This window comes from Barbus barbus (assembly GCF_936440315.1).
Source record: "Barbus barbus genome assembly, chromosome: 14".
Taxonomy (NCBI): Eukaryota; Metazoa; Chordata; class Actinopteri; order Cypriniformes; family Cyprinidae; genus Barbus; species Barbus barbus.
Window position 1 is genome coordinate 17,767,411 of NC_136742.1, and position 22,668 is coordinate 17,790,078.

Here is a 22,668-nt window from a genome sequence, read left to right on the forward strand (position 1 = left end):
TTAAAATAGCTGTTCTCTATTTTAATGTATTTTAAAATATAATTTATTCCTCCGAACAGAATTTTTAGCAGCCATTATTCCTGTCTTCAGTGTCACATAATCCTTTAGAAAGCATTCTAATATTATTATTTGGTGCATAATTATTTATTATGATAAAAACAGATGTGCCGCTAAATATTTTTGTGAAAAAAAGTAAATTTAAATTTTTTTTCAGGATTCAACAGAAAGTTCAAAAGAACAGGAAACAGAAAAACATTTGAAATGTCTTTACTGTAACTTTTGATCGATTTAAAGCATTATTGCTAAATAAAGCTATTTATTAAATAAAAAAATCATACTGACCCCAAACTTTAGAGTTAAAACGCTATCCAAGTTAAAACAGTAATAGTGACTGATGGCGCTTGACATGTTCAAAAACACGTTTACGTGGTGTACTGCAACAAACCCACGCTTTCAAACATGTCTCTCACTAAAGATTTCACACAGACTGAAATAGCGTGTGGAGCAATCATGGAGTTGAGGCCTTCAAGAGGTGCAGGACAGAGATCAACAGTGCGAACAAAAGATGATTGACATACTGTCTGTCTGGAAAAATGTAAACCTATGGATCTGACAAAGGATTTTTACATTTTTGTACTTTGCCTGGAGGTAAAATACATGGAGTAGAGTACATGGACTGTTTCTGTAGCGAACCGCACTGATCTACTCCATCTCCACACATGCACAAATCTCACAAATATACACACGCTCACAGCTTTGGTCCTATTTCCCGAAACCTGCCCCAGTCTTGAGCCACATAAACCTGGCTGCATGATTCAGCCGCCTGGAATACCAGCGTTCCCACAGGAAACCTGGAGCAGCTCACACATGCATGCATGCACACACACACACACACACACAAACCTAAAGCTCCCACTCTGGCAAAAACCTAAAGGAACACAGGTCTCTCTAATCCAGGATAAACACGACAGCACGGCTGTGCACTCAGAGGGTAATTACAAGCAAATTGAGAAGAAAGTGCAAGGTCAAAATACCCATATTACATATGGCAGACCAAACTGAATATATAGTTATAAATAGTTATTTTAATAGTTGTAAATGAGAACATAGAATTTTATACTCAGGCAAACTGATGAACAAACTTGTTTCTATATTTCATTTAAACAGTAGGCATGCTTTTATCATTACTTAAATTTTGTAAGATATATACAAAATGCCTTGACAGCTGTGCAAATCATAGTCTCCAAAACAGCTTGAATTTTAAATGTTTTTGAAAGATAACACTTTGGCTCACCAAAAAGAGAGTAAAACTGTAATATTGTGAAATATTATTACAATTTTAAATAATTGGTTTTGAATTCAATATATTTTTAAATGTAATTTATTCCTGTGAAGGCACAGTCTTAAGTGTCACATGATCCTTCAGAAATCATGAAAATATGATTGAGAAACATTTATTTTCACAATCTAATACCAATAGAGTTGCTTTGGGATCCTTGTTGGACTTGATTTAATATATGATTTTAGATGACAACAGCATGCATAGACAGCAATAGCAGAAGTGCAGTTGCAAATTGCTACTCCACTAGAGAGAAATAATCATTTGTCAATAGAAAGCTGATGATTTCATGCACACTCACTCTCATTCTGGACTTCAGTTTATCAGGAACTTTGGGATCTTTATCGTAGCCAGCTGGCTGACATGTTGACATGTTTATGGAGCAATAACATGTGACCAATGGATCCCTTTCTTTTTTTAGCAACAGAAGATACCGGAATTGATGTACACTTTGTATGTGCCATTACCACAAATATTAATGCTTGCAAAAACTAATAACCAAGAACGCAGACACACCATTAAACAGGAATGCACATTGCATCAACAGTACCAAAAAAATAAACAGAGAAAAAGAAAGCAATTATGCAATCCAGCAGCCCCTATGCAATGAATTCTCAGACGCAACTATGCTTTTTAAAGTAGGGTAAGTCAACAAAACAAAACAAAAACCTCATATTTTGAATAATTGTGTTGTTGCAATGCAACTAATACAAAGCATGTGCTCTGTTTTCATACAATATGGATAATGGATAATATGGATAATTTTCAAGGATTATCAGATTTGACATACTGTCATTACTAATTATAATATGAATTAATAAAGACAATAATTAAATGTATATAATAACGATATTTATACTACGGGGCCGTTGAATGCTTGAATCTGATTGGCTGACGAACGTTCTGAGGTGTGCAATTATTTTCAGGGAAACGCACGGCGAACGTAGTTCCAGGCAGCTTTCTTGACCGCATTACAGTTCCATATCACTTCGCATCGTTGTCAGCGCTGCCCTGACGATTTTATCAGTTAGCCTAGTGTAGCAACTTAAAGGCTACACATGACATTTCTCACTAGCGAGGTAATAACAGCGCTGCATCTTAAAGCAGACTTACAGTTTAGAGACGGTGCTTCAGAACACTGTTGAGGGACACACAGAGGTAGCCTAATTCATACAAGCTCTCTCTCTCTCTCTCTCTCTCTCTGTTTCTCTTTCTCTGTGTCTCTGTCTCTCTCGCTCTCTTTCTAATAACTTCATTATTAACTGCATTAGTCTGCTATCAACGGCTCAAGCCTCCATTGCCAGCTTTAAAATGACGTTTTGGAACTAGCAAAAGAGTCGTTGGATGAGATGCGGAAGAAATAATCCTACTCACAATAGCGATTTAAGTAGAAAAACCGGACGAATCCCTTGAAATATATAATCTGATCGATGTCTTGAGGTGTGGCAACCGTAGTATAAGAGGAATAATTGACTCCGGACCGTTGAATTATTAGAAAAATAATGCACACCCGAGGTGTAACGGCCACTCCGCTTCGCGTCGTGGCCGCATCACCACCTCGGGTGTGCATTATTTTTCTAATAATTCAACGGCCCGTCGTCAATTATTCCTTACATATACAGTAGTCAACATTATTTGAAGTGGATCAAAACAAAAAAAAGTTGTCCTTAGACAAGAATGCATTTTGGTTTTAGGTTTTAGGAAAACTTTAAAGGATTTGATCCACTTCAAATGTTGACTACTGTATGTATATGCATATATATATGTATGTATATATATATATATATATACACACACACACACACGTGTATGTGTGTGTATATATACACACAAACACACACATAATTTTTTTTATTTCCTATTTCAAACTAATGCTGAAAGAGTATGTTGATCATCAGTATTAGGTTAAAATAACTGATTAGTTTAAATTAAAGTGATTCTAAACCAGCTTTGATGTAGATGTTTCAGAGTTCTGAAAGTGGCCTGACATTTCAAAACAAAATACATGGCTGAAATTTCAATGTAGCGTTCACTCTTATAGAGACAACGTGGCAGTGGGTTGGTACAACCTGTAACATGGAAGCAAACAGTGTATATGTATGTGTATATGTACATCCTCAACAGAATTGAACCAAAATGTGCGAGTGTGTTGTCAAGTACCTCCACATAATCTTTGGCATGGCCCCAGTCTCGCTTGGAGTCCAGATTGCCTAGACTGAAGCACTGCAACTGCCCAAGATGGATCTTCGCCACAGAGCGACTGATCTTCCTAGTTACAAAATTCGAACCTGGAAAAACATGTACACACAGATTTGAAAAATTAGTACGAAGCATTAATTCTGCCTTGTCTTTTTTTTTTGCTCTCATTTTATTTTTTCGTCCTTTATTCTTTTCTTGTACCTGTCCATTTCATTCATTTTTGATCCCCCCCCCCCCCCCCCCCCCCCCCCCACCCATACACATGCAAATTTGAGTTTCAGCCAAAGCAAATTGAGAACTATGGCCCCGTCAATCTGTCCTTCTTGCACACACACAGGCAGAAACACACACCAACAGTCACACACAGGGATAAAATCAGACACTTGTCTAGTCACTGGACCACCCCAGAGAATCTGTAAGCCCGTCCAAAGTCCTACTGAGCTGCCAGACACACACGCACACACACACATGCTTCATCTGTGGGAAACCTTGGACGCTCTCATGTCCTGCTGGGTTGTGCTATAGCTTGAATCAAACAGAGGTGGGAGTTCTAGACAGAAACCTCCACCGCCTATAATATCAGGCCCGGGTCAGAGCAGGAGCACACTTACTTTAAGTGTATAAGTGAACGACCACTATTACGCTCTTGACTTGGGCTGAAGCCTGCATGCGTGTGCGATTTTGGTCATAAAAGCTGTCTGGAGAGAATCAGCAATGCCGGGAAGATCATGTCCTATAATTGCAAAACAAAAGTAAACTACAAAATTGGGGCGGTCTTAAACCTTTCATAAACTTTTTTCTGCTTGCCCTGTAAGGCTAGATTTCTACTTGCTCTGCGCCCATAAATTTATAATTTCATGTTCATTTTATAACTGTAAATATATCAGAAATATACAATTGCTGTAAAGTATAATAGTTAGTTCCCATAGCTTAAACAGCATGGTCATGTGTTCGATTCCCAAAGAATACATGAACTGATGACATGTCTATAACTCACTTTGAATAAAACCATCTGCCAAATGAATAAATGTAAATTTATTTGAAAATTGAAACACATTTAAGAGCATTCCTGTAGCTCAAACAGTAGATCATGGCCAAAACACACACATTTGCCAAGGTTTGATTCCCAGGAAATGCATGAAATGATATACTAAATACCGTCACTTCTTTAACTTGTCAAATGCATAAATATTAATTTATTTAATTATTTAAAAGCATTCAAACAGTTGGCAATGGCGCCTGAGAGATGCCAAGGTCATGGGTTTGATTCTCAAGGAAAGTTTTAACTGATTAAAAAAAACTACACACTTAACGCAATATAAGCCGCTTTGGTTAAATTATAAGTCGTGTTAGATCTGCCAAATGCATAAAAGCGTACATTTAAAAAAATATTATGAGCTATTAAACTTTTTTCACACATAAACATTCCAAATGCTAAGTTATCTTTACCAAAAAATAACTTTAAAGTTTCTTACTAATAAGCAGAATTCGCAATCAAATGTCATAGAAAACGACATGTTTATGTTTTCGAGGTATAAAAATTCTTGTACATGATTGACAAAAAGAAAAAAGAAAAAAGAAAGATATACTGTAGCACTTATCCAAAGCAGTGGCCCTAGGCCAGTGGGTCATCTTTATTGCTAAGCCCTGATCTGCAATGTAACCTGAAATGAAATGTAAAAAAATCATAAGTGGACAGACTCTTTCCACTTACAGGATGTCCGTCATGGGCCCCCCGTGCGCAGGCTTGCTGCTATCACAAAGGGCTCTTTCTAATCCGTACTAAATGCAGCTCATGACCAGGTGCGTGAGCTTGGCACGAGAAGAACGGTTTAAAATACCACACTGTAAACAGCCGGGTCAATCCGTCGTCACAGACAAACCACAGGGACCTGAGGATCTGATTTCTGTTCCCTCATTTGGAAAAAAAACGAGAGGAAAAAAGTAAATCGAAGCCGATTGACCAAACCGTGGTCCACAATAATGGGTCGGCTATGCGTCTGTGTGCAAGTGTGTTTAAAAGTCCAAGACAGGCCATTTCCGCACACTGGCTCCTGTTTCCAGTCGGAGTGTAATTAGGCCGTCTCTTAGCACACGGTGGGAAGCCGTGACGAGGAGCAGAGTAGCAGGGAGTCGACCGCAGCTCGCTCTCATCAAGTCTAAAACAACCCAGTTTAGGGCAGGTTTAGACCGTGATTATGCAGACGGGATCACGGCAGACCTGCAGGTGTGCGTGTTGGCAGCGGAAGGTGCCCGGGCACTGTCAATGCACATTTTAAGAGTAATGAGCGAGGGTAGCGTTGAGAATCTAGACAAAATTTCTAATGGATGGAAAGACGCCTTGCCAAACCAGGTGGAAATAAAGTGCAGTCAAGATGTCTGGTCTATCAGTCACTGACACTCAGATATTTCCAGCACGTGAAAATACGACTGTCAGTACAAGGCCCTGTTCCTGTTCCTTGACACATGTCTGAACACACACTCATGCAGATGTACACGCAACCATCGGATTTCCACGTTCATTTAAATGAATGACAAAAACACACAGCAGCACCCTGCTCTCTTTCAGAACTGGCAAAGCTGCAGTGTCAAACCTGAAAAACAGTATGAGCACTCAATAATATGGTTTGGCCCGCTGACCCGGAGGCCGTTATGAGTTTCGGACCAGCTGACTAAACTGTCACTTGTCCTATTGGGTCAGTGCTATACCTTACGAGTTTATAATATAGTTACCAGTGATGTGCATCTCCATAGCTGAGGCTGATGTGATACGCATCTCGATACAATAGCCTCAAGATACATATGAAGCAGCTAGAGATGTAATGCGATACGATTCACTCCTACGATGCAGTGCGATCCGATTTCGATTTCCAACCCAATGCGATTCAATGCAATACGATGCAATGGAAAAAAAAAAAAAAGATGCTATGCAATTCAAAATGGTACAGATAGTTTGCTTTTATTTATTTGGTTCAGACAGACAGCAAATCATAAATTAACTTAAGTGCCTTTTGACTTCTAACGCCTCAGTCTCCATAGTGTTGTGGTCATATTCACATAGCAGCAGTGGTGTTTAGAGAATGCGCTTGAGAAACAGTTTAGAGAGGAGAAATCAATCCACATATAAAATATTGGTCACTTTCTTAATAATAAAAGTATATTGCATCTACAAATAATTATATATAAATAGTTTTTTTTACCGATGTAAATATGTTGAAACAATGCATTGCGATATAAATGCCAACTTGTATCCGATGCACACTTTTTTAAATCGATGCGTCGCTAACTTTTATGCCGATGCACCGATGCGAATCAATGAATCTTATCATCCCTAATAGTTTCATACAGAAAACTCTAAGATATAAAAATATAACTTCCAGATATTATTCCAACTTTTCTTTGTAAATTTATATTTAATGAAAAAATACATTTATATTCAGGAAACAATGTATGATTCTGTTTCTTTAAAAATTTTAATACGATGAAATAAATTGAAATAAAAGTCAAAAATTATGAATATAAAATATATAATATTCTTAATACAACATATAATATAAAAGTTATTTTGTATACTACAAGATATATATTTTTTATGTCTTAATTAAAAAAAATCATTGAACCCTGCACACCTGAAAAACCATGGGTTGTTACATAAGACAAGATATTATAAAATAACTAAATTATATTAACAAATAAATTAAAAAACTTTAAATAAATAAATGTGACTAATTATGTTGCAAATAATTTTTTGATCATGGTTTGCAGGTTTAAAGTAGTGTACAGAAAGATTTTGTCTTTCTTAAAATATTTCTTATGAAATAACACGTATAACATAATACAAATAATTATGTGGGGGAAAGTAAGCAGAAATCTGAACTACTGGCCCAAACAGGCAATCAGAAAACACCTTTATTGTTGAGCCCCAAGTAACGAACCATGTTAGCTTTTGGGAGCGCATGTGGGGACAGAAACAGAAAGCAAGAGAGATACAAGGTGAGGAGTGATGTTTAATTTGAGACATTAAAGGAGCATCTCATTCACTTCCATTCTTTGTTGCCGTGACAACATGACAATACAAACACAGGTGTGTGAGGCGGGTAGACGAGGAGTGAAAGAGCAAAACATCTCACGGCTCATCCAGCAGTGTGCAAATGTGCGTGTGTGTGTCTGCGATAGGTTAGAGGTCCATCGACACCTTCATACAGGTGCAGCCCTTCTCACCTGGAGAGGTTTAACTTCTTAAAACGCCCGTCTTTCAACAGGAAAGAGGGAACGTGAGTGAACAAAAAGACGAGAGATGAGCGTGTAATGGAGGAGCCCTCAGATGTCGTCTGATTGACTGGCACAACCATTTATCTCGTACGAACCTGAATAGGTGTCAAAGTGTAACTGCTTTCACATGCACGCACACACCCCAGACGTCTCTGAGGCGGATTTGTAACAGATTATTTTTCTTTTCTCATATTTCGTAAACTCTTTCAAAGTGAGTTTGTTTATTGGTGAAAGTGGACACCGGCTGAAATTCCAAAGTGAATTCCAAACCAGATTAACTCATCATCACTGGCCCGCCCAATGAGAGGAGGCTACCACTGAGATCGGACAGGAAATGAAATTGGCTTTTTTCACATTATCCCATCCATCTCTCTCCCTGTCTAGCTATCTCTAACCCTCCTCCAGCCCTGTACTCCCTCTATCCCTGTCTTCCTTCAATTTATACATGCAATTAGACTGTCTAGTTGGCTAAGTTTGTGTCACCGACTTAAAAATCCACGCCACTAATGACATCACCGCTCTTCCTGTGCTCTGGGATTGTGGGTGGGGGCACAGAACAACACTCTTGTTGTTGAGAAGATGTCATAGCTGCACCCTTTACCAAATGTTGTGTCATGATACTCCCCCATAAACCAATCACAATGGGTCTGGCCACACATGCAACATGCTCCCTGGACTCTTGCATCACATCCTTTAATGTAGTCTGCAGAGCTGTTATTGTATGTCTCATAACCTAGTGAGCCATCTTGACATCTAGATAAGTCAGATTCTGTCTGAATGAGAAATTAAATTAAACTGTTTAATCACGTGACACCACAAAGCTGTCACTCCCATTACAATCACTGAAAATATCTACACTTTAAGCGCTTATAATGGGAGTGATTTAGTTGCTGTGTCACGCCACGCACTTGTAATGTAAACAGTTCTGTCGCGCCAAGATTGCCATCAAGGCACTGACAGACTGTTTGAGGAATATTCACACTCCAGAGGTTCAATGTAGTTGTACATATTTGTCATTTAAGCAAACTATGAAAGCTTCACACCTAAAAAGGACTGATGAATTTGCTTTACAGTTATCCATCCTTTGGTTGTGGATGAGTCTACAAATGAGTTGAAATTTGTTTCCTTAAAGGGGTCATCGGATGCAACATGCACTGTTACAAACTGTTTGAACTGAAATGTGTGTTGGCAATGTGTATACCCTATAATGATAAAGATCCACCCAGTGTTTTTTTTTTTTAAATCTCGTTAAATCATTTCCCCTTTCTCAAATCGAGCTGATCTCAGATGCCTGTCTGTGTGACGTCCCACAGACAGGCCTCTCCCACGATTGTTTGAGTGACAGTAGCGTTTCAGCACAGATTGGACTGGTGTCTTACCTTAGACCCATCCTGAGTGATCTGTCATCAGTCCGCCATTGTTTCACCGCCAGAGCAGGTGTAGACAAGAATGGCTCCTAAGCGATTGAGGTGTTCTGTTGCTGGATGTAATAATGAATATAGCAGTCGTCATTTATTCCCGACATCTGAGCCGCTGAAGACCCAGTGGATTACGTTTGTGAAGTGAAGTGAATTGAAGTGAAGTGACATACTGCCAAGTATGGTGACCCATACTCGGAATTCGTGCTCTGCATTTAACCCATCCAACGTGCACACACACAGCAGTGAACACACACACCGTGAACACACACCCGGAGCAGTGGGCAGCCATTTATGCTGCGGCGCCCGGGGAGCAGTTGAGGGTTCGGTGCCTTGCTCAAGGGCACCTCAGTCGTGGTATTGAGGGTGGAGAGAACGCTGGACATTCACTCCCCCCACCTACAATCCCTGCCGGCCCGAGACTCGAACCCGCAACCTTCGGATTACGAGTCCGACTCTCTAACCATTAGGCCACAACTTCCCCTTAAAGGGAATGTGAAGGGAATGCGCCCCCGATCTACCTAAATGTGTCTATCTTCACACGAATCATTCGTGATCCAGCTTCACCTCCAGAAGGAGTGAGTATAAGGTTTTTTTAATGAATCTTTGCAAATAGCCTTTCCTAATAAGCTAGTTAGCAAGTTTCACAATGAATGCGGCTAAAGTTTACCGTCTCTCAGAGAGCGGCTCGGAAGAGAGGGGTGGGGCAAGCAGAGCTGTTTTTGACAAGGTAAAAACGGAGTTGTTTTGCACTACCATTGAGAAATTTTAACCAAACTATGTTACAGACTTTTGATTAAGAGCCTAAAGAATCATATCAACTTGTGGAAAATGTGCATTCGATGACCCCTTTAAAATACATATTTGCATGAGTAGTGAGCACTATGTTATGTTGACTTTTTTTTTTTTGCATGAAGTTGAAAAGTTTGGGGTCAGTAAGGTTTTCTTTTGAAAGAAATTTATACTTTTATAATGTCAGCAAAACCATTTATATTGCTACAAAAGACTTATATATATATATATATATATATATTGCTGTATTTACTGTGTTTTGATGTTAATGTTTTCAAATTAATGCAGCCCTGTTGAGAATAAGAGAATTCTTTCTAACACAAAAATTTTACTGACCCCAAACTTTTGAATGGGGGGTCAGATGATAGAATACCCTTTGAAAGGTATTTAAAATACCTTCGTTTGTGTACCACAAAAGAAATAAATTCAAACATTTGACGTGGGTGAGTAAAATATGACAGAATTTATTTTTTTCAGTGAACCTGAAACATACTGGAAGCATTTAAGAATTATAAATGCATTTGTATGCAAGACTTACATTTTTAAACTCCCACTGTTCATTACTCTTATTTTGTTATGAAAATAAAAAAGGAGGTTGTTAAACCTGACCAGAACTTATGCCCATTTTGATAAATGAGGTGACAGAAATTATGAGGTCTAACACATAGCAGTGGCGTATTGGTTACTGCACATTTTTCAAAACCAAATGAAAATGAAACCACATAAGGCATACTTTTACCAAAAAAATAAATAAATCTCTGCACTAGAACAACCATACAAAAAAAGAAATAAAGAAAGAAAAAGTTTGTGGTGTGTATCTGACCTCTTCTAGGACTCTCATGATTGAACAAGATCCCATTCACAGCAAAGAGGTTATAGGCTTCCCTGAAGTTTATCACTATCCAGTATGCATAGAGTTTAGCAGCACCTGTGAAAAAAAGAGATATATAAAATAGATTTGTGTATTTATTTATTATTAATATAGCAACGTAAATATAAAGACACAATATGTTTTTAGATGTGTGCATGCTGACCATAAGGAGATCGTGGGTAAAATGGTGTGGTCTCCTTCTGGGGAATTTCCTGTACTTTCCCGTAGAGCTCGCTGGTGGAGGCCTGGTAGAAGCGGACGGTGTCAGTTAAACCGCAGGTCTTCACTGCATCCAGCAGCCGTAGGGTCCCCACCCCGTCAACGTCTGCGGTGTACTCAGCCAGGTCAAAGGAGATCTGACAAGCACAAGGCATTTATGTGTAAGACTTAAATGCAAAAGTATACAAGTAAATGGCTAAATGCAATTCAGTCTTCTGACATAACTCAATAACATAAGCCAAGAATTTGCCAACATAAACAATTTAAGGAAATATGAAAACAAGTAACTGCCTGGTAATAAAACTCAGTGCAAAATGCTCTAAACTGAGGGAAGGAATCTTCTCTTTGGTTGATATCAAGTGTCTTTGTTTGCATAGAGCTGCATGCTCTGCTGTTACTGGAAATCACAGAGCATCAAACGATTTGTCTTCTAGCTCATGTAAACTGGGTCAAACAGCTAAATGTTGTATATGGATAACTGCATTCGGTGCATATAATCTGAGAGCCATCAAAAGCACAACAACACAGTATTATCTAACAATGTTGCATTATCTCTAGTTTGATTTTGCAGTGTATTTCAAACTATTATACAAACAAAACTGACCATCAACAGAAAATCTGAACATTAAAGGATTTTGTTAAATGATTCACTAAAAAGATTAGACTTAAAACAGTCATTGTTACATCTCTCATGAATGCAGGAAAGAGAACAAGCATGGAAGTTTTCAGTGAACAATGATTTTAATTTCAGCCTGTTCCTAATAAATAGTTATCCCACGACTTTAGAAGATTATTTTAGTGCACAGACTCTATAGTATGAACTTCTATAACACTTTCATTGTGCTTTTGCATCCTTTTGAAAACTTTTAAGTTAATTGTATTTATATGGAAAAAAGGTATGTAGTATTCAGTCATGTACACAGAATGAGGGTGAGTAAATAAATGTTAATTTTTGGAGGAACTATTCCTTTAACACTGCAAATAGTTTGAGGTGCTACATCATGCAACTGAATTATAGCACCGTGTTTTTGAGCGAGAAGGTCTCTGTTCTAATTTAACGAGTTCAGACATACTCAATTCCCAAACACGAGCGAGCCGGGGAATCCCTGACTGAAACTGAGATGTTAAAGATAGGGAGAGAAAGCAAGAAACAGAAAGACAGACAGGAACTGAGCAGGAGAAAGAGAGGGAGAGACAACTCATCTAACCTGTTCCTCAAATTTGACATACGCTTCTCAGAATCGCACCAACACGTTTTTTTTTTTCCATCGAGACAAACCCTCGGCAACAGGCACAATCTGAATTGGTCCCGAAATACCCTAGTGCGCATCTATAACCACACCTCAGAGAGAAAACAAAAGCGACTGACAGCTGATTATCGTGAGACTGAAACGATATTTAAGTGTCTTCGCAACGCAAATTCGCAGCACTTTCAAAATAATCCTTATAATGCGGAAACGTATTGACTTTAGTTGTGTTGCTTGGCGCTCGTCCAATAGCTATCATTACCGTTGCTGGGATAATTAGCTTGAAGTTTTTTGGACTGTGCAAACATGCTCTTAGATGTGAGCCAAAACATTCAATCATACCAGTTCGAACTAAGAGAGACATGTTTCTGTCAGGTACAAGTAGATTTATGTCTTCAAATTGTGTGGAGAGCTTTCACGGCATCTTGCCACGCCGCAAGCAATTTTCATTTTTTGGGCATTGTTTTCTCCAAACAAACAGCCAGGACGCGGATTTCAAATGTCATGAAAATGCCAAAATAGCGCTATTAGAGGAACACTGATACCGTAATTTGCTCTTTCCAGCTGTTACTAGTAGCAGTAGCCATTGCGTTGATGCAAGTAAGTGTGCTGCGAACTCCAAATTGCTCTCTCTCTGCATTTGCAGGCTAAGAAAAGATGTGGAAATTACAGAGATTTTGTTGTTTATGTAAGCGAGGCCGCATTTTACACGTTATCCGAAGTGAGCAGGAGACTCGTAGAAAATTGTGCTGCAAAAGCAATTTCTTCGTGTTTCCACAGCAACTTGGAACTGTCAGGGGGGCAGGATTTATGTCTGACATCAGGAAAGTCCCTGTGGCCCGGGGCGACTCATGCACAAGCGAACACCCTCTCTCTTTCGGCTCTACCTAATAGAGCTGGCCTCCTCTGTCGATACTACTCCTACGCTCCTCACGGCTTCGGCACGTCAGGATTGGAATTCATCAGCTAATTAAATCTATGCTTGAGATGACACCAACTTCCCTCGCTCTTCTGCCTGCTCAACCAGACACGCTCACCTCATCATTCACTCCTTCCCTCAAACATAAACACACATGTAAACATGGCAACAGCCTGGATCATTATGGGCTGCGGTTGGGGTTGCCCCAGGCGCAAGTTGTCTGCAGCAATCGCAGAGCTCATACAAGCTTGTGTGTGAGAGCGGAGGGAGGGGAGAAACCGTGCCTGCGAATAATTAGGGAATCATTTAGCCTGTTACAGATGTCCTTAAACTGTCTCCATCCTTGTAAAAACAAAGCGCTATTTTGTTTCCAGAAGACAGCGTTTCTCGACCTTTATCGTCTCATGTAGCCCCACGGTTCCATCAGTAGGGCTCAGGAACCCCCTTTATTGACTCCAATTTAGAGATCAATTTAGAGGTTTAACTAGCTATTAACTACTTAACTATTTAACTTAGAATTATTCTTAAAAAAAAAAAAAAAAAAAAAAAACTAAGTTAACTGAATAATTAATTGAAAACTAAAGATTTGTTCATTTAATTTTCTAGTTAAAAATTTTAAATAGAATTTTTTTTAAATTAATTTTAATGTATTATTAATGATAATAAAAGGAAATTATAAATAAATTAATTAAATGGACAATAAAGATATATTTTTTTTAAATGTATTTATTTTTTAATATGTATTTATATATTTAAAATGTATTTACTTATTTACTAAGAAAATAGCTAAACAAACAAGAAAAAAAGAAACAAAACACATACACGCAAATAATGTCCGCCATAATATCGAAGAGCATCATTGATCATTGTTCTTGCTAAAAAAAATGAACATGAGATCCGCAGTTTAATTTAAATATGTGAATTATTATAGCACTCATCACTGTCATTAAAACATTGCATGCCACAGGAAAAGTGATTAAGCGTATCAACTACAAATATGCCTAAATTCATATAATTTTGGTTTAACTTCTGTGTAATGACTATGTAATTTCAGTGTTTATCTCAATTGATGAGAGTGGAATATTTAATGTAAATGTGTATATCGAAATAAAAACATAAATAAAATCATTGTTTACTTCCTTACTCCAGGAAAAAGAGTGTGTACGCACAGTCAAGAGCATCCGTACGGAGCGCACATATTTACACCATGTTTGTTTTTTATAAAGCCAGATGTGTGCTTGGAAAACAGCGTAACACATTTCTATGCCCATTTTGTGTGTCCGCAACGTTTATACATGAGGCCCCTTGTGTTGAAGAGCTTCACCAGCCTGCAAAGTCTAGACCTGAACCCCCTTTTGAAAACCTCTGCTATGAACTGGAAGAACGGGCCAGACCTAATCACCAATCACCAGTGCCTGACCTCACCGATGCTCAGTCTTGCTTAACATTTAATTTCAAATCTCTTCCAGAAAGGTCTTCCATTAGATTTTGGAACATGACTTTTGGATTTGCACCCATTCAGAGAGCGGAGCATCAGTGAGGTCAGACACTGACGTTTGGTCTGGCTAACTGTAGGCTTTCAAAATTCATCCCTAAGGTGTTCAGGTCTGGGCTTTGTGCAAACACTTCTAAAAGGAAGAGTAGTGCAATCCATATAATCCGGCCACACGTTTTTCAACATGCTATTTAATTAGCTTGAGAACAGCACAGTCACACACAAAGTTCTGTTCAGCTCCTGACAGTTGACCCGTTAACCTTGCGCTGACAGCAACCAACAACTACCACATGCGAGTGGTCTCTGACTGAACCTACTCTCTGACACACACAGCACATGTGTCATTACAGTTGACAGGTGCTCAAAGAATGATGTGAGCTATTGTGTGGACTTATCTGTACGTCAAGAAGCCTACAGACTGTTGAAACACTGACAATGCACAAACTGATATGGCAAGATCTGCATCACTGAGCATCCACCTCAGTTTTGTTAAGAGCAATGAGCACAATGTGCTTCAGATTAACATAAAAATGATCAAATATGAGTGCTTGACCTGCTTTTTTATTTTAAGAGAAGATGATGAATGCTTCCAAGCTATAAATAGTTGTAATTATATACTCTGGTGTCTAGTAGGTCTCTCTGCAGACGAAATTCATTTCCATTTAATTTTTTTGTCAAATGTTTGTGTTGTCATATGCCATCCGCTAATCTGTCTAAAACAATCCAGCTCACAATCTCAGACTGACTGTCACTTGTCCAATCGGAGATGCTTCTTAGCCATTTCTTTTTATGGATTTTGTGTGTGTGTGTGTGTGTAGTATTGAAAATTGCAAATTATGAATTAAATATGTAATGTTATCTAGCTAGCTAACAAAGATGAGCTTTAGAGGAGGATAATGACTTAATGACATAATTCTCACAAAACTGACTGTTGTCCAAGGCAACTAATTTCCTACATATATATATAAAAGTATCTTGAATAAGAGGCACTCATAAGGTTTTACTCAAATCTGAATTTAATGTTCATTTATTTGGCAAGTAGCTGTGTAATAAGAAAAAATAAAACAAATGTAAATTTATCAGACACACATTTCTAAAAATAAAATGAATAATAATTTTTATATGGTGGGGCCTGTGAAAATATTGGCAGGGCTGCTCATATTGTAACTGCTGGCCTGACTAGGGAACAAATATATACTTGTTGAGCCCTACTTGTATATCTCAGACTTCCAGAGTACATATCTAAAGGTCATGCAGACAAGTGGCACCAGCGTTGACAACAAAGAGAGTGCAATGACTTGCACAACAAAAAAGGGAACCAGAGAGGTTTCTGCTTTAAATAAGAAAGCAAAAATGTGGAGCTTTTGAGATTTTTCCACCAATTTGCATGAAACAAAAGATGGAAATACAAACCTCGAAACTTAATACCATTTCTCTGTATAACATAACTGGAATCTTATGTTTTTGAACTTAAGTTCTTCTCTTGCATCCTACTTTACATGAATAAATCTTAAACATCATTAATCATTTTCAGAGTTTACTTTGGAATCACACACTATGATACTAATCTGCAGCTGAATATTTCCTGATCCTAGTCTTCCAGTCACTTGTGCCAACAACTCTGGTAATGCTATGATCCAAACTTCCATCCTTTATTTTCATTCAACCTGGTCTCATGGCATAAACGTACCTGGGGACACTTTTTAGCGAGACCGTTTTTACGTACCTTACTGCACGTTTTGTGGCAGTTTCAAAGAGAAATGTCCACTGAGTGGCGCTAAAACACAGGTTCAATACGTAAACCCTGGCACGTTTAAATTAGGTTGATATAGATACGTATTGCTGTGATTTTATTACGTTGCTTCAGGTATGTATTGCGGCGGTTCAGAATTCAAATCTCCGCGGACCGTCGCTAAAAATGAATGCTCTATCGTGTTGGAAACATGCCCCAAACCAAACCCAACCCTAAACCTACCCGATAGTTTTAACAATGCAAAACTGATATAAAATTGCATTTGTTGATGCAACCACGCTATTTGAACTTCCTTATATGTAGATTTGAACTGTTTTGTTCGAACCAGAGCTCCTTGCCTCTCAGGTACGTCTCGGTGCTCCATGAGCTACTGAACAAACCTACCATTTATGAAAACCCATAGATATGAAACTAGATATGTGTGATGCTAACGTTCAAAAGAATCAGATTTCAAATCTCACAGCATATTAATATTGTTTTGAAGTCATAACACGATATTCTTCAAGTAATTGTGTGAAAATTACACTTTATTAATCGAAACTCTGTAAATTTGTGTGAAAAGGAATAAAAGGCGTCAGGGTTTTACTGCCTCTAGTGTTCATTTCTTTTGGAAACTGCAGTGATATGTACTTATTGGTGCGTATTTCGCGTCTCTAAAAAGTGTCCCAAGGTGCGTTTATGCCATGATACCAAGTGGTTTTCATTCATTCATTCCTTACTTCTGTTCAACATCTTTGCCAAGGTCATTACCTGATGTAATGGCAATAATAATGATGATATTAATAAATAACTATCAAAACTAAAAGCTAATAAAACTAAATACTAAATGCTTCTCTTGATTAATGTTAACTCCCTTAGGACAGGGCATGAGACAGGAATGTGTCCGTTTACACCACACAAAGGTTGAATTGTTCATTGCAATACCTGCTTTTATTCTGTAAACGTATAAATTTCCACCTCTCAATCAAGCTTTGAGTGCTTGTGCTAGAGAATTGACTGGCATATTATTCAGACATACCATGTCAGTCACATTCCTTCCAAAATTTTACTGGTTTTTGACTGGTTTCTTGAACATGACAGTGAGTTCACTTTACTCAAATGGCCTCCACAGTCACCAGATCTCAATCCAACAGAGCACCTTTGGGATGTGGTGGAACGGGAGATTCGCATCATGGATGTGCAGCCGACAAATCTGCAGCAACTGCGTGATGCTATCATGTCAATATGGACCAACATCTCTGAGGAATGTTTCCAACACCTTGTTGAATCTATGCCATGAAGAATTAAGGCAGTTCTGAAGGCAAAAGGGGGTCCAACCCGGTACTAGCAAGGTGTACCTAATAAAGTTTCCAGTGAGTGTGTGTATATTATATATATATATATATATATATATATATATATATATATATATATATATAAAAATATACATAGTGTGTATATTTTATATATGTATATATATATATATATATATATATATATATATATATATATATATATATATATATATATATATATATATATATATATATATATATATATATATATATATAAAAATAAAAAAACACACACACTGTATTTCCCATTATAATATAGAAATCTATAATTAAAATATTTTTAAAAAGTGACTAAAAACTATAAATGATTAATTAGTCTGAGGAAAGAAAAGAATTTATAAATAATAAAAAATATATTAAAATTACATTATATTATTTATATAGATTATATTATTATTATAAAAAATTAAATAAATACATTGTAAATATCCAAATATTTATATACAAAATAGAAAGAATTAGTTAAAAACTTTAAATAATGATAATGATTAGTCTACTGAAAAGCAAACAAAAAAAGAGATTAAATGTCATTTGTCTTTTCTACCACTGAATGAGCATGTTATACAACATGTTTAAAATGCATCTGCGTTCCCACCCTTTAATGAGTGATAGAGATGGCAGTGCAGAGATTTTTATCTCTCATAATTAATCACTTGCTTCAGAGCCGTTGTCATTTAGATAAATCAAAATCATGTTTTTAACGTGATGTAACGCCACTGAATAAAGGCCTGTTTGTTGGCGGTGACGTAAGTCGTTGCAGGTTACAAGAGTGGAATGATTTACACAAGCAATTAACTAAGTATCTGTGTGAAAGCGAGAGGGCCTGCATCGTCTAGACACCTAATGAGCTAACAAGGAAACTTAGGCTCAGTGCTACACAAAGTCTCCTACACTGCACGCGCGACCTTATTAAAATATTCTGTCACCATTAGAGGAAAGGATTTTTGTGCAACACTTCACCAAAGTCTAATTATCTTTCAGCGTGTGACTCAATCCTGCATCCCCTTGCATGTTTGCTGTGTCACATCAGTCTAAACATGCACACAATACCAAAATCTTCCCAAGACAACACTTACATTACACAAACATGTTCGCAAACGGACACAAAACATGATACATATGGCAATGTTCCAGTCCAACAACTGCATATTAGCAACAGATCTGTACTAATCCTAACGCAAATACAAAGCTTATGCCACTCACACCCTACTGTACATAAAACTATGAGCAAACAGATTCTGCCGGTGCCAAGAGATATCTGTGCAAACACAAAAACACATTCACAAACAGACTTTAAGTCGAAGAGAAACATACTAAACGCTTAGAGGTAATGGAAAGGTCAAAACAGAACAATACTAGCCCAAATACCACAGATATTATTTTGTGTTCTCAGCTTCTTAATTATATCCAAACTACTTTAGCATTCATTAATACTTTAACATTAGAGAAAAAAAAAGTCAATTCAATTTGGAAAGAAATTAAATTAAGAATCAAGCTCTTCTAATTAAACAGGGTCCATTAATTTATGGATTTTTTGCATAAAGATTCACTTTGCCACCATATGAGTGTGTGTGTGTGTGTGTTACTTGGCTCTCAAATCTCAGCCTAAAAAAAAGTGGCACTTCAACTCAGTTTATCATGTGATCTAAGTTTGATGTGGTCAAATGTGACTAATTGCAGTGTGCTATCCCACAAGGCAGCTCCATTTGTGGTTAATAACCGCAAGGTTTAAACTTGTACAAACATCAACATGTAAAGTACACTGTGCTCTTTTTGTAGTAAAGCCGTGATCACACGCTGACATTGAGGTTTACAGCTTTTCTTTTACTGTTCCTGTCATCGCCAAACGTATTGTTGGAGACAAGGTCCTGACATGACAGTCGGAACAGTGCGCATTCACATGTAAATAGACGCCTTTATCTCTCCATTGTGTTTGCACACACGGACCTCCTGAAGCTGGTATATCCCACCTTAATAATTCAGTACTTGTATTATTGATATTACCTTTCATTTCATGCTGTCCCGCATGTCTAGCAGGTGCTGCCCTGCAAGTTTTCCATTCTGATATTTTTACATTTCAAATTAATTATTAGATTTAGAGATGTTATTCAGGCACATATCAAAGCAGAATCATTAGTACAAACTTCTTATGAAAAGATACAAACTACCATTCAAAGGTTTGGGGTCGGTAAGATTGTTTTAATGTTTCTGACAGAAGTCTCTCATGCTCAGCAAGGCTGCACTTATTTGATTAAAAATATGGTAAAAACAGCAATATTATGAATTATTGATACAATTTAAAATAACTGTTTTCTATCGGAATACATTTTAAAGTGTAACTTATTCCTGTGATGGCAAATCTGAATATTCAGCAACAATTACAGTTTTCAGTGTCACATGATCCTTCACAAATCATTTTAATATGCTCATTTGCTGCTCGTGAAACATTCTCTATTATTACTAACGAAAACAGTTGTGCTGCTTAATATCTTTGAATAGAAGGCCTAAAGAACAGCATTAATTCAAAGTATAATTTTTTTAACATTATAAATGTCTTTGATGTCACTTGATTAGTTTAATGCATTGATTTAGTTATGTATTATTATTATAATTGAAAATAACACTTAAACCTCTACTGAACATGTAATTATATACAAATACTGAAATATGCTATCTAGTTATCCATCTATCCATCCGCCTACCATATTTATTGAAAATAATATTTAAGCTTTCTTCAACTTAACACAATTATATAAACACGGTGTATGTTTATACTGAATACTGTGCTTTTATTAAACAAAATTTTCACTGCCATAATATTCCTTTAAATTTGCGTAATAATTTAAAATCTGCATACATTTATTACAACATTGAACGTAAAAGTTAAATGTTAAAAATGTAAAATAAAGATGAAACGGATAAAGGCAGGAATGGTTTGTTGAACTCTACATATGTGCATACACACACACACACACACTCATTCCCATTTTAATTGGTCATAATTACAGAGAGTGACAGATCTTAGAAGAAAATCAAACGTTATGCGACATTAGACCTGAATGTCCCATGGCTTTATTTCAACTCAATCACAGTTCATTACAGTCTTTAGGCTTGTCGTCCTTCTGTCATTTATCCATCTGATTTATTTGAATAACTTATAAATAAGACTATAAATGCACACAGACAAAGACAGAATGTGCATGGAGGAAAAAAGCACATCACTTTCTTCCTGAAACATTCCTTTTAGCATAAACGAATATCCTACAAAAACCACCAAGCGGTACTCTCAAACAAAATAGCACTTTGCTGACCCCTGTGTGTAAAAACTGGAAACCAAGCATGTGTATGTGTTTTCTCTGCCACTCTTTCTGCCATATCCAAACAAAGTGCGGCGAGTAAAAAATGTAAACTACAACCAGAGAGTAGCAGTGATCTACCACTTCATTACTGCAGGCACTGATTGAAATGCCTATCTTTAATGAACACTCCCGGCAAACGCACACACTTACAAGCCTAAACTGATGGTGTACACATAGCAATCCTGATTGCGGTTTTCATAGTATGACAGCAATCTTTAAATATGAACTACTCTCCCTTAGTCTTATACCTATGCTTAAAGTACTTTTCATTCTTTATGTTGAGGAGCCACAGCGGTACAAAATACGTTGTGACAGTGAACATCCTGCCGTTATCTGTCATCACAGCAGATGATCCTCCTGATGGGACACCCAGAACACCTCGCATTCAGTATAATGGATGCCTGTCTTTTGGCCAATGTTTCGCCACGAGTTTCCACCTGAATTATTTAGTTCCATATTACGACAGCTGCTGTATTTAACAGTACGTTTTCAGCCCGCAGGTGCAGCCTGGATCTTTCCATCCTACTGACTTACAAACCAGCCATTGAGGCTCATAAATCATTTTGGACAAACTGTCGCTCCAACCATTTTTAACAATGTATGAATGTACTGCCATTATATAACAAAATATAAAATCAAGTCCCATTTGTTTTAAAGAAATAGAGCTCAAAAACAATTTATTCAGCAAAACTGGATCAAAAAAGTGGTATTACTTGAAAACCACTATTTGTACTAATAAATAACACAATGACATAGATACATTTTTAATATACCTTCAGTGTCCAAAAGAAGCCACTGTAGTTCTCAAACACAAGTGGCAATTAAACTGTGTAAGAATAACTTGAGGGGCTGTTCACACAAGATGCATATTTGTGTTTAAAAACGAGAGGTGCAGAGAGGTGAAGTAAAAAAAAAAAAAGCACAGTCTAAAGAAGGATTTAACAAAACGAGTGCTGTGTCATGTGTGATATACTGCAAAAGATGCGAGATGCAAGCAAAAACATGTCTGTCAAAAATGCATTCTGTGTGAATGGCCCCTTAGAATGTTTCTGATTGAGCTTGACAGCAGGAAATCAAAACTGACTCTATTCACTTTCTCAATAAAATATCTCTGGTCTTATTATGGATGATTCATCAGTGCATGTTGTTCTATAAAAGTTTCCATGATTCCAACTTTTCCTGCTTCCAAAATTACTTTCATTTTTTCTTACATAAATGTCTTTCAAGAAACAATTCACCCAAAAATTAAACTTCAGTCATCGTTTTCTCACTCTAATGTTGTCCCAAAGCCGCATGACTTTACAGAAGATGGTGATTAAACAGTGACAAAACAGATTTTTTGGATGAACAAATCTTTTAATTCCCGGTCAGTGTGGTTATTCCAAACAACTTGTTTTATGGAGCATTCAGTTGTTTGCTTTGTGTGGTTGAAACGTAATAAGCTACAGCAA

The 22,668-nt window shown here is 37.2% G+C and overlaps 1 protein-coding gene across 2 annotated transcripts in view; it reads right to left on the reverse strand.

Moving 5' to 3' along the window:
* The window catches only part of LOC306880109 (GDP-mannose 4,6 dehydratase), a 68,416-nt gene that overhangs the window by 38,307 nt on the left and 7,441 nt on the right, over window positions 1–22,668 (reverse strand). For both annotated transcript variants that reach the window (XM_079433417.1, XM_079433416.1), the window contains 3 exons: window positions 11,055–11,247; window positions 10,844–10,948; window positions 3,500–3,627 (listed from right to left, as the gene is read on the reverse strand). In XM_079433417.1, the coding sequence (XP_079289543.1) occupies window positions 3,500–3,627; window positions 10,844–10,948; window positions 11,055–11,247 (426 nt within the window). The remainder of the gene's footprint in view (window positions 1–3,499; window positions 3,628–10,843; window positions 10,949–11,054; window positions 11,248–22,668) is intronic.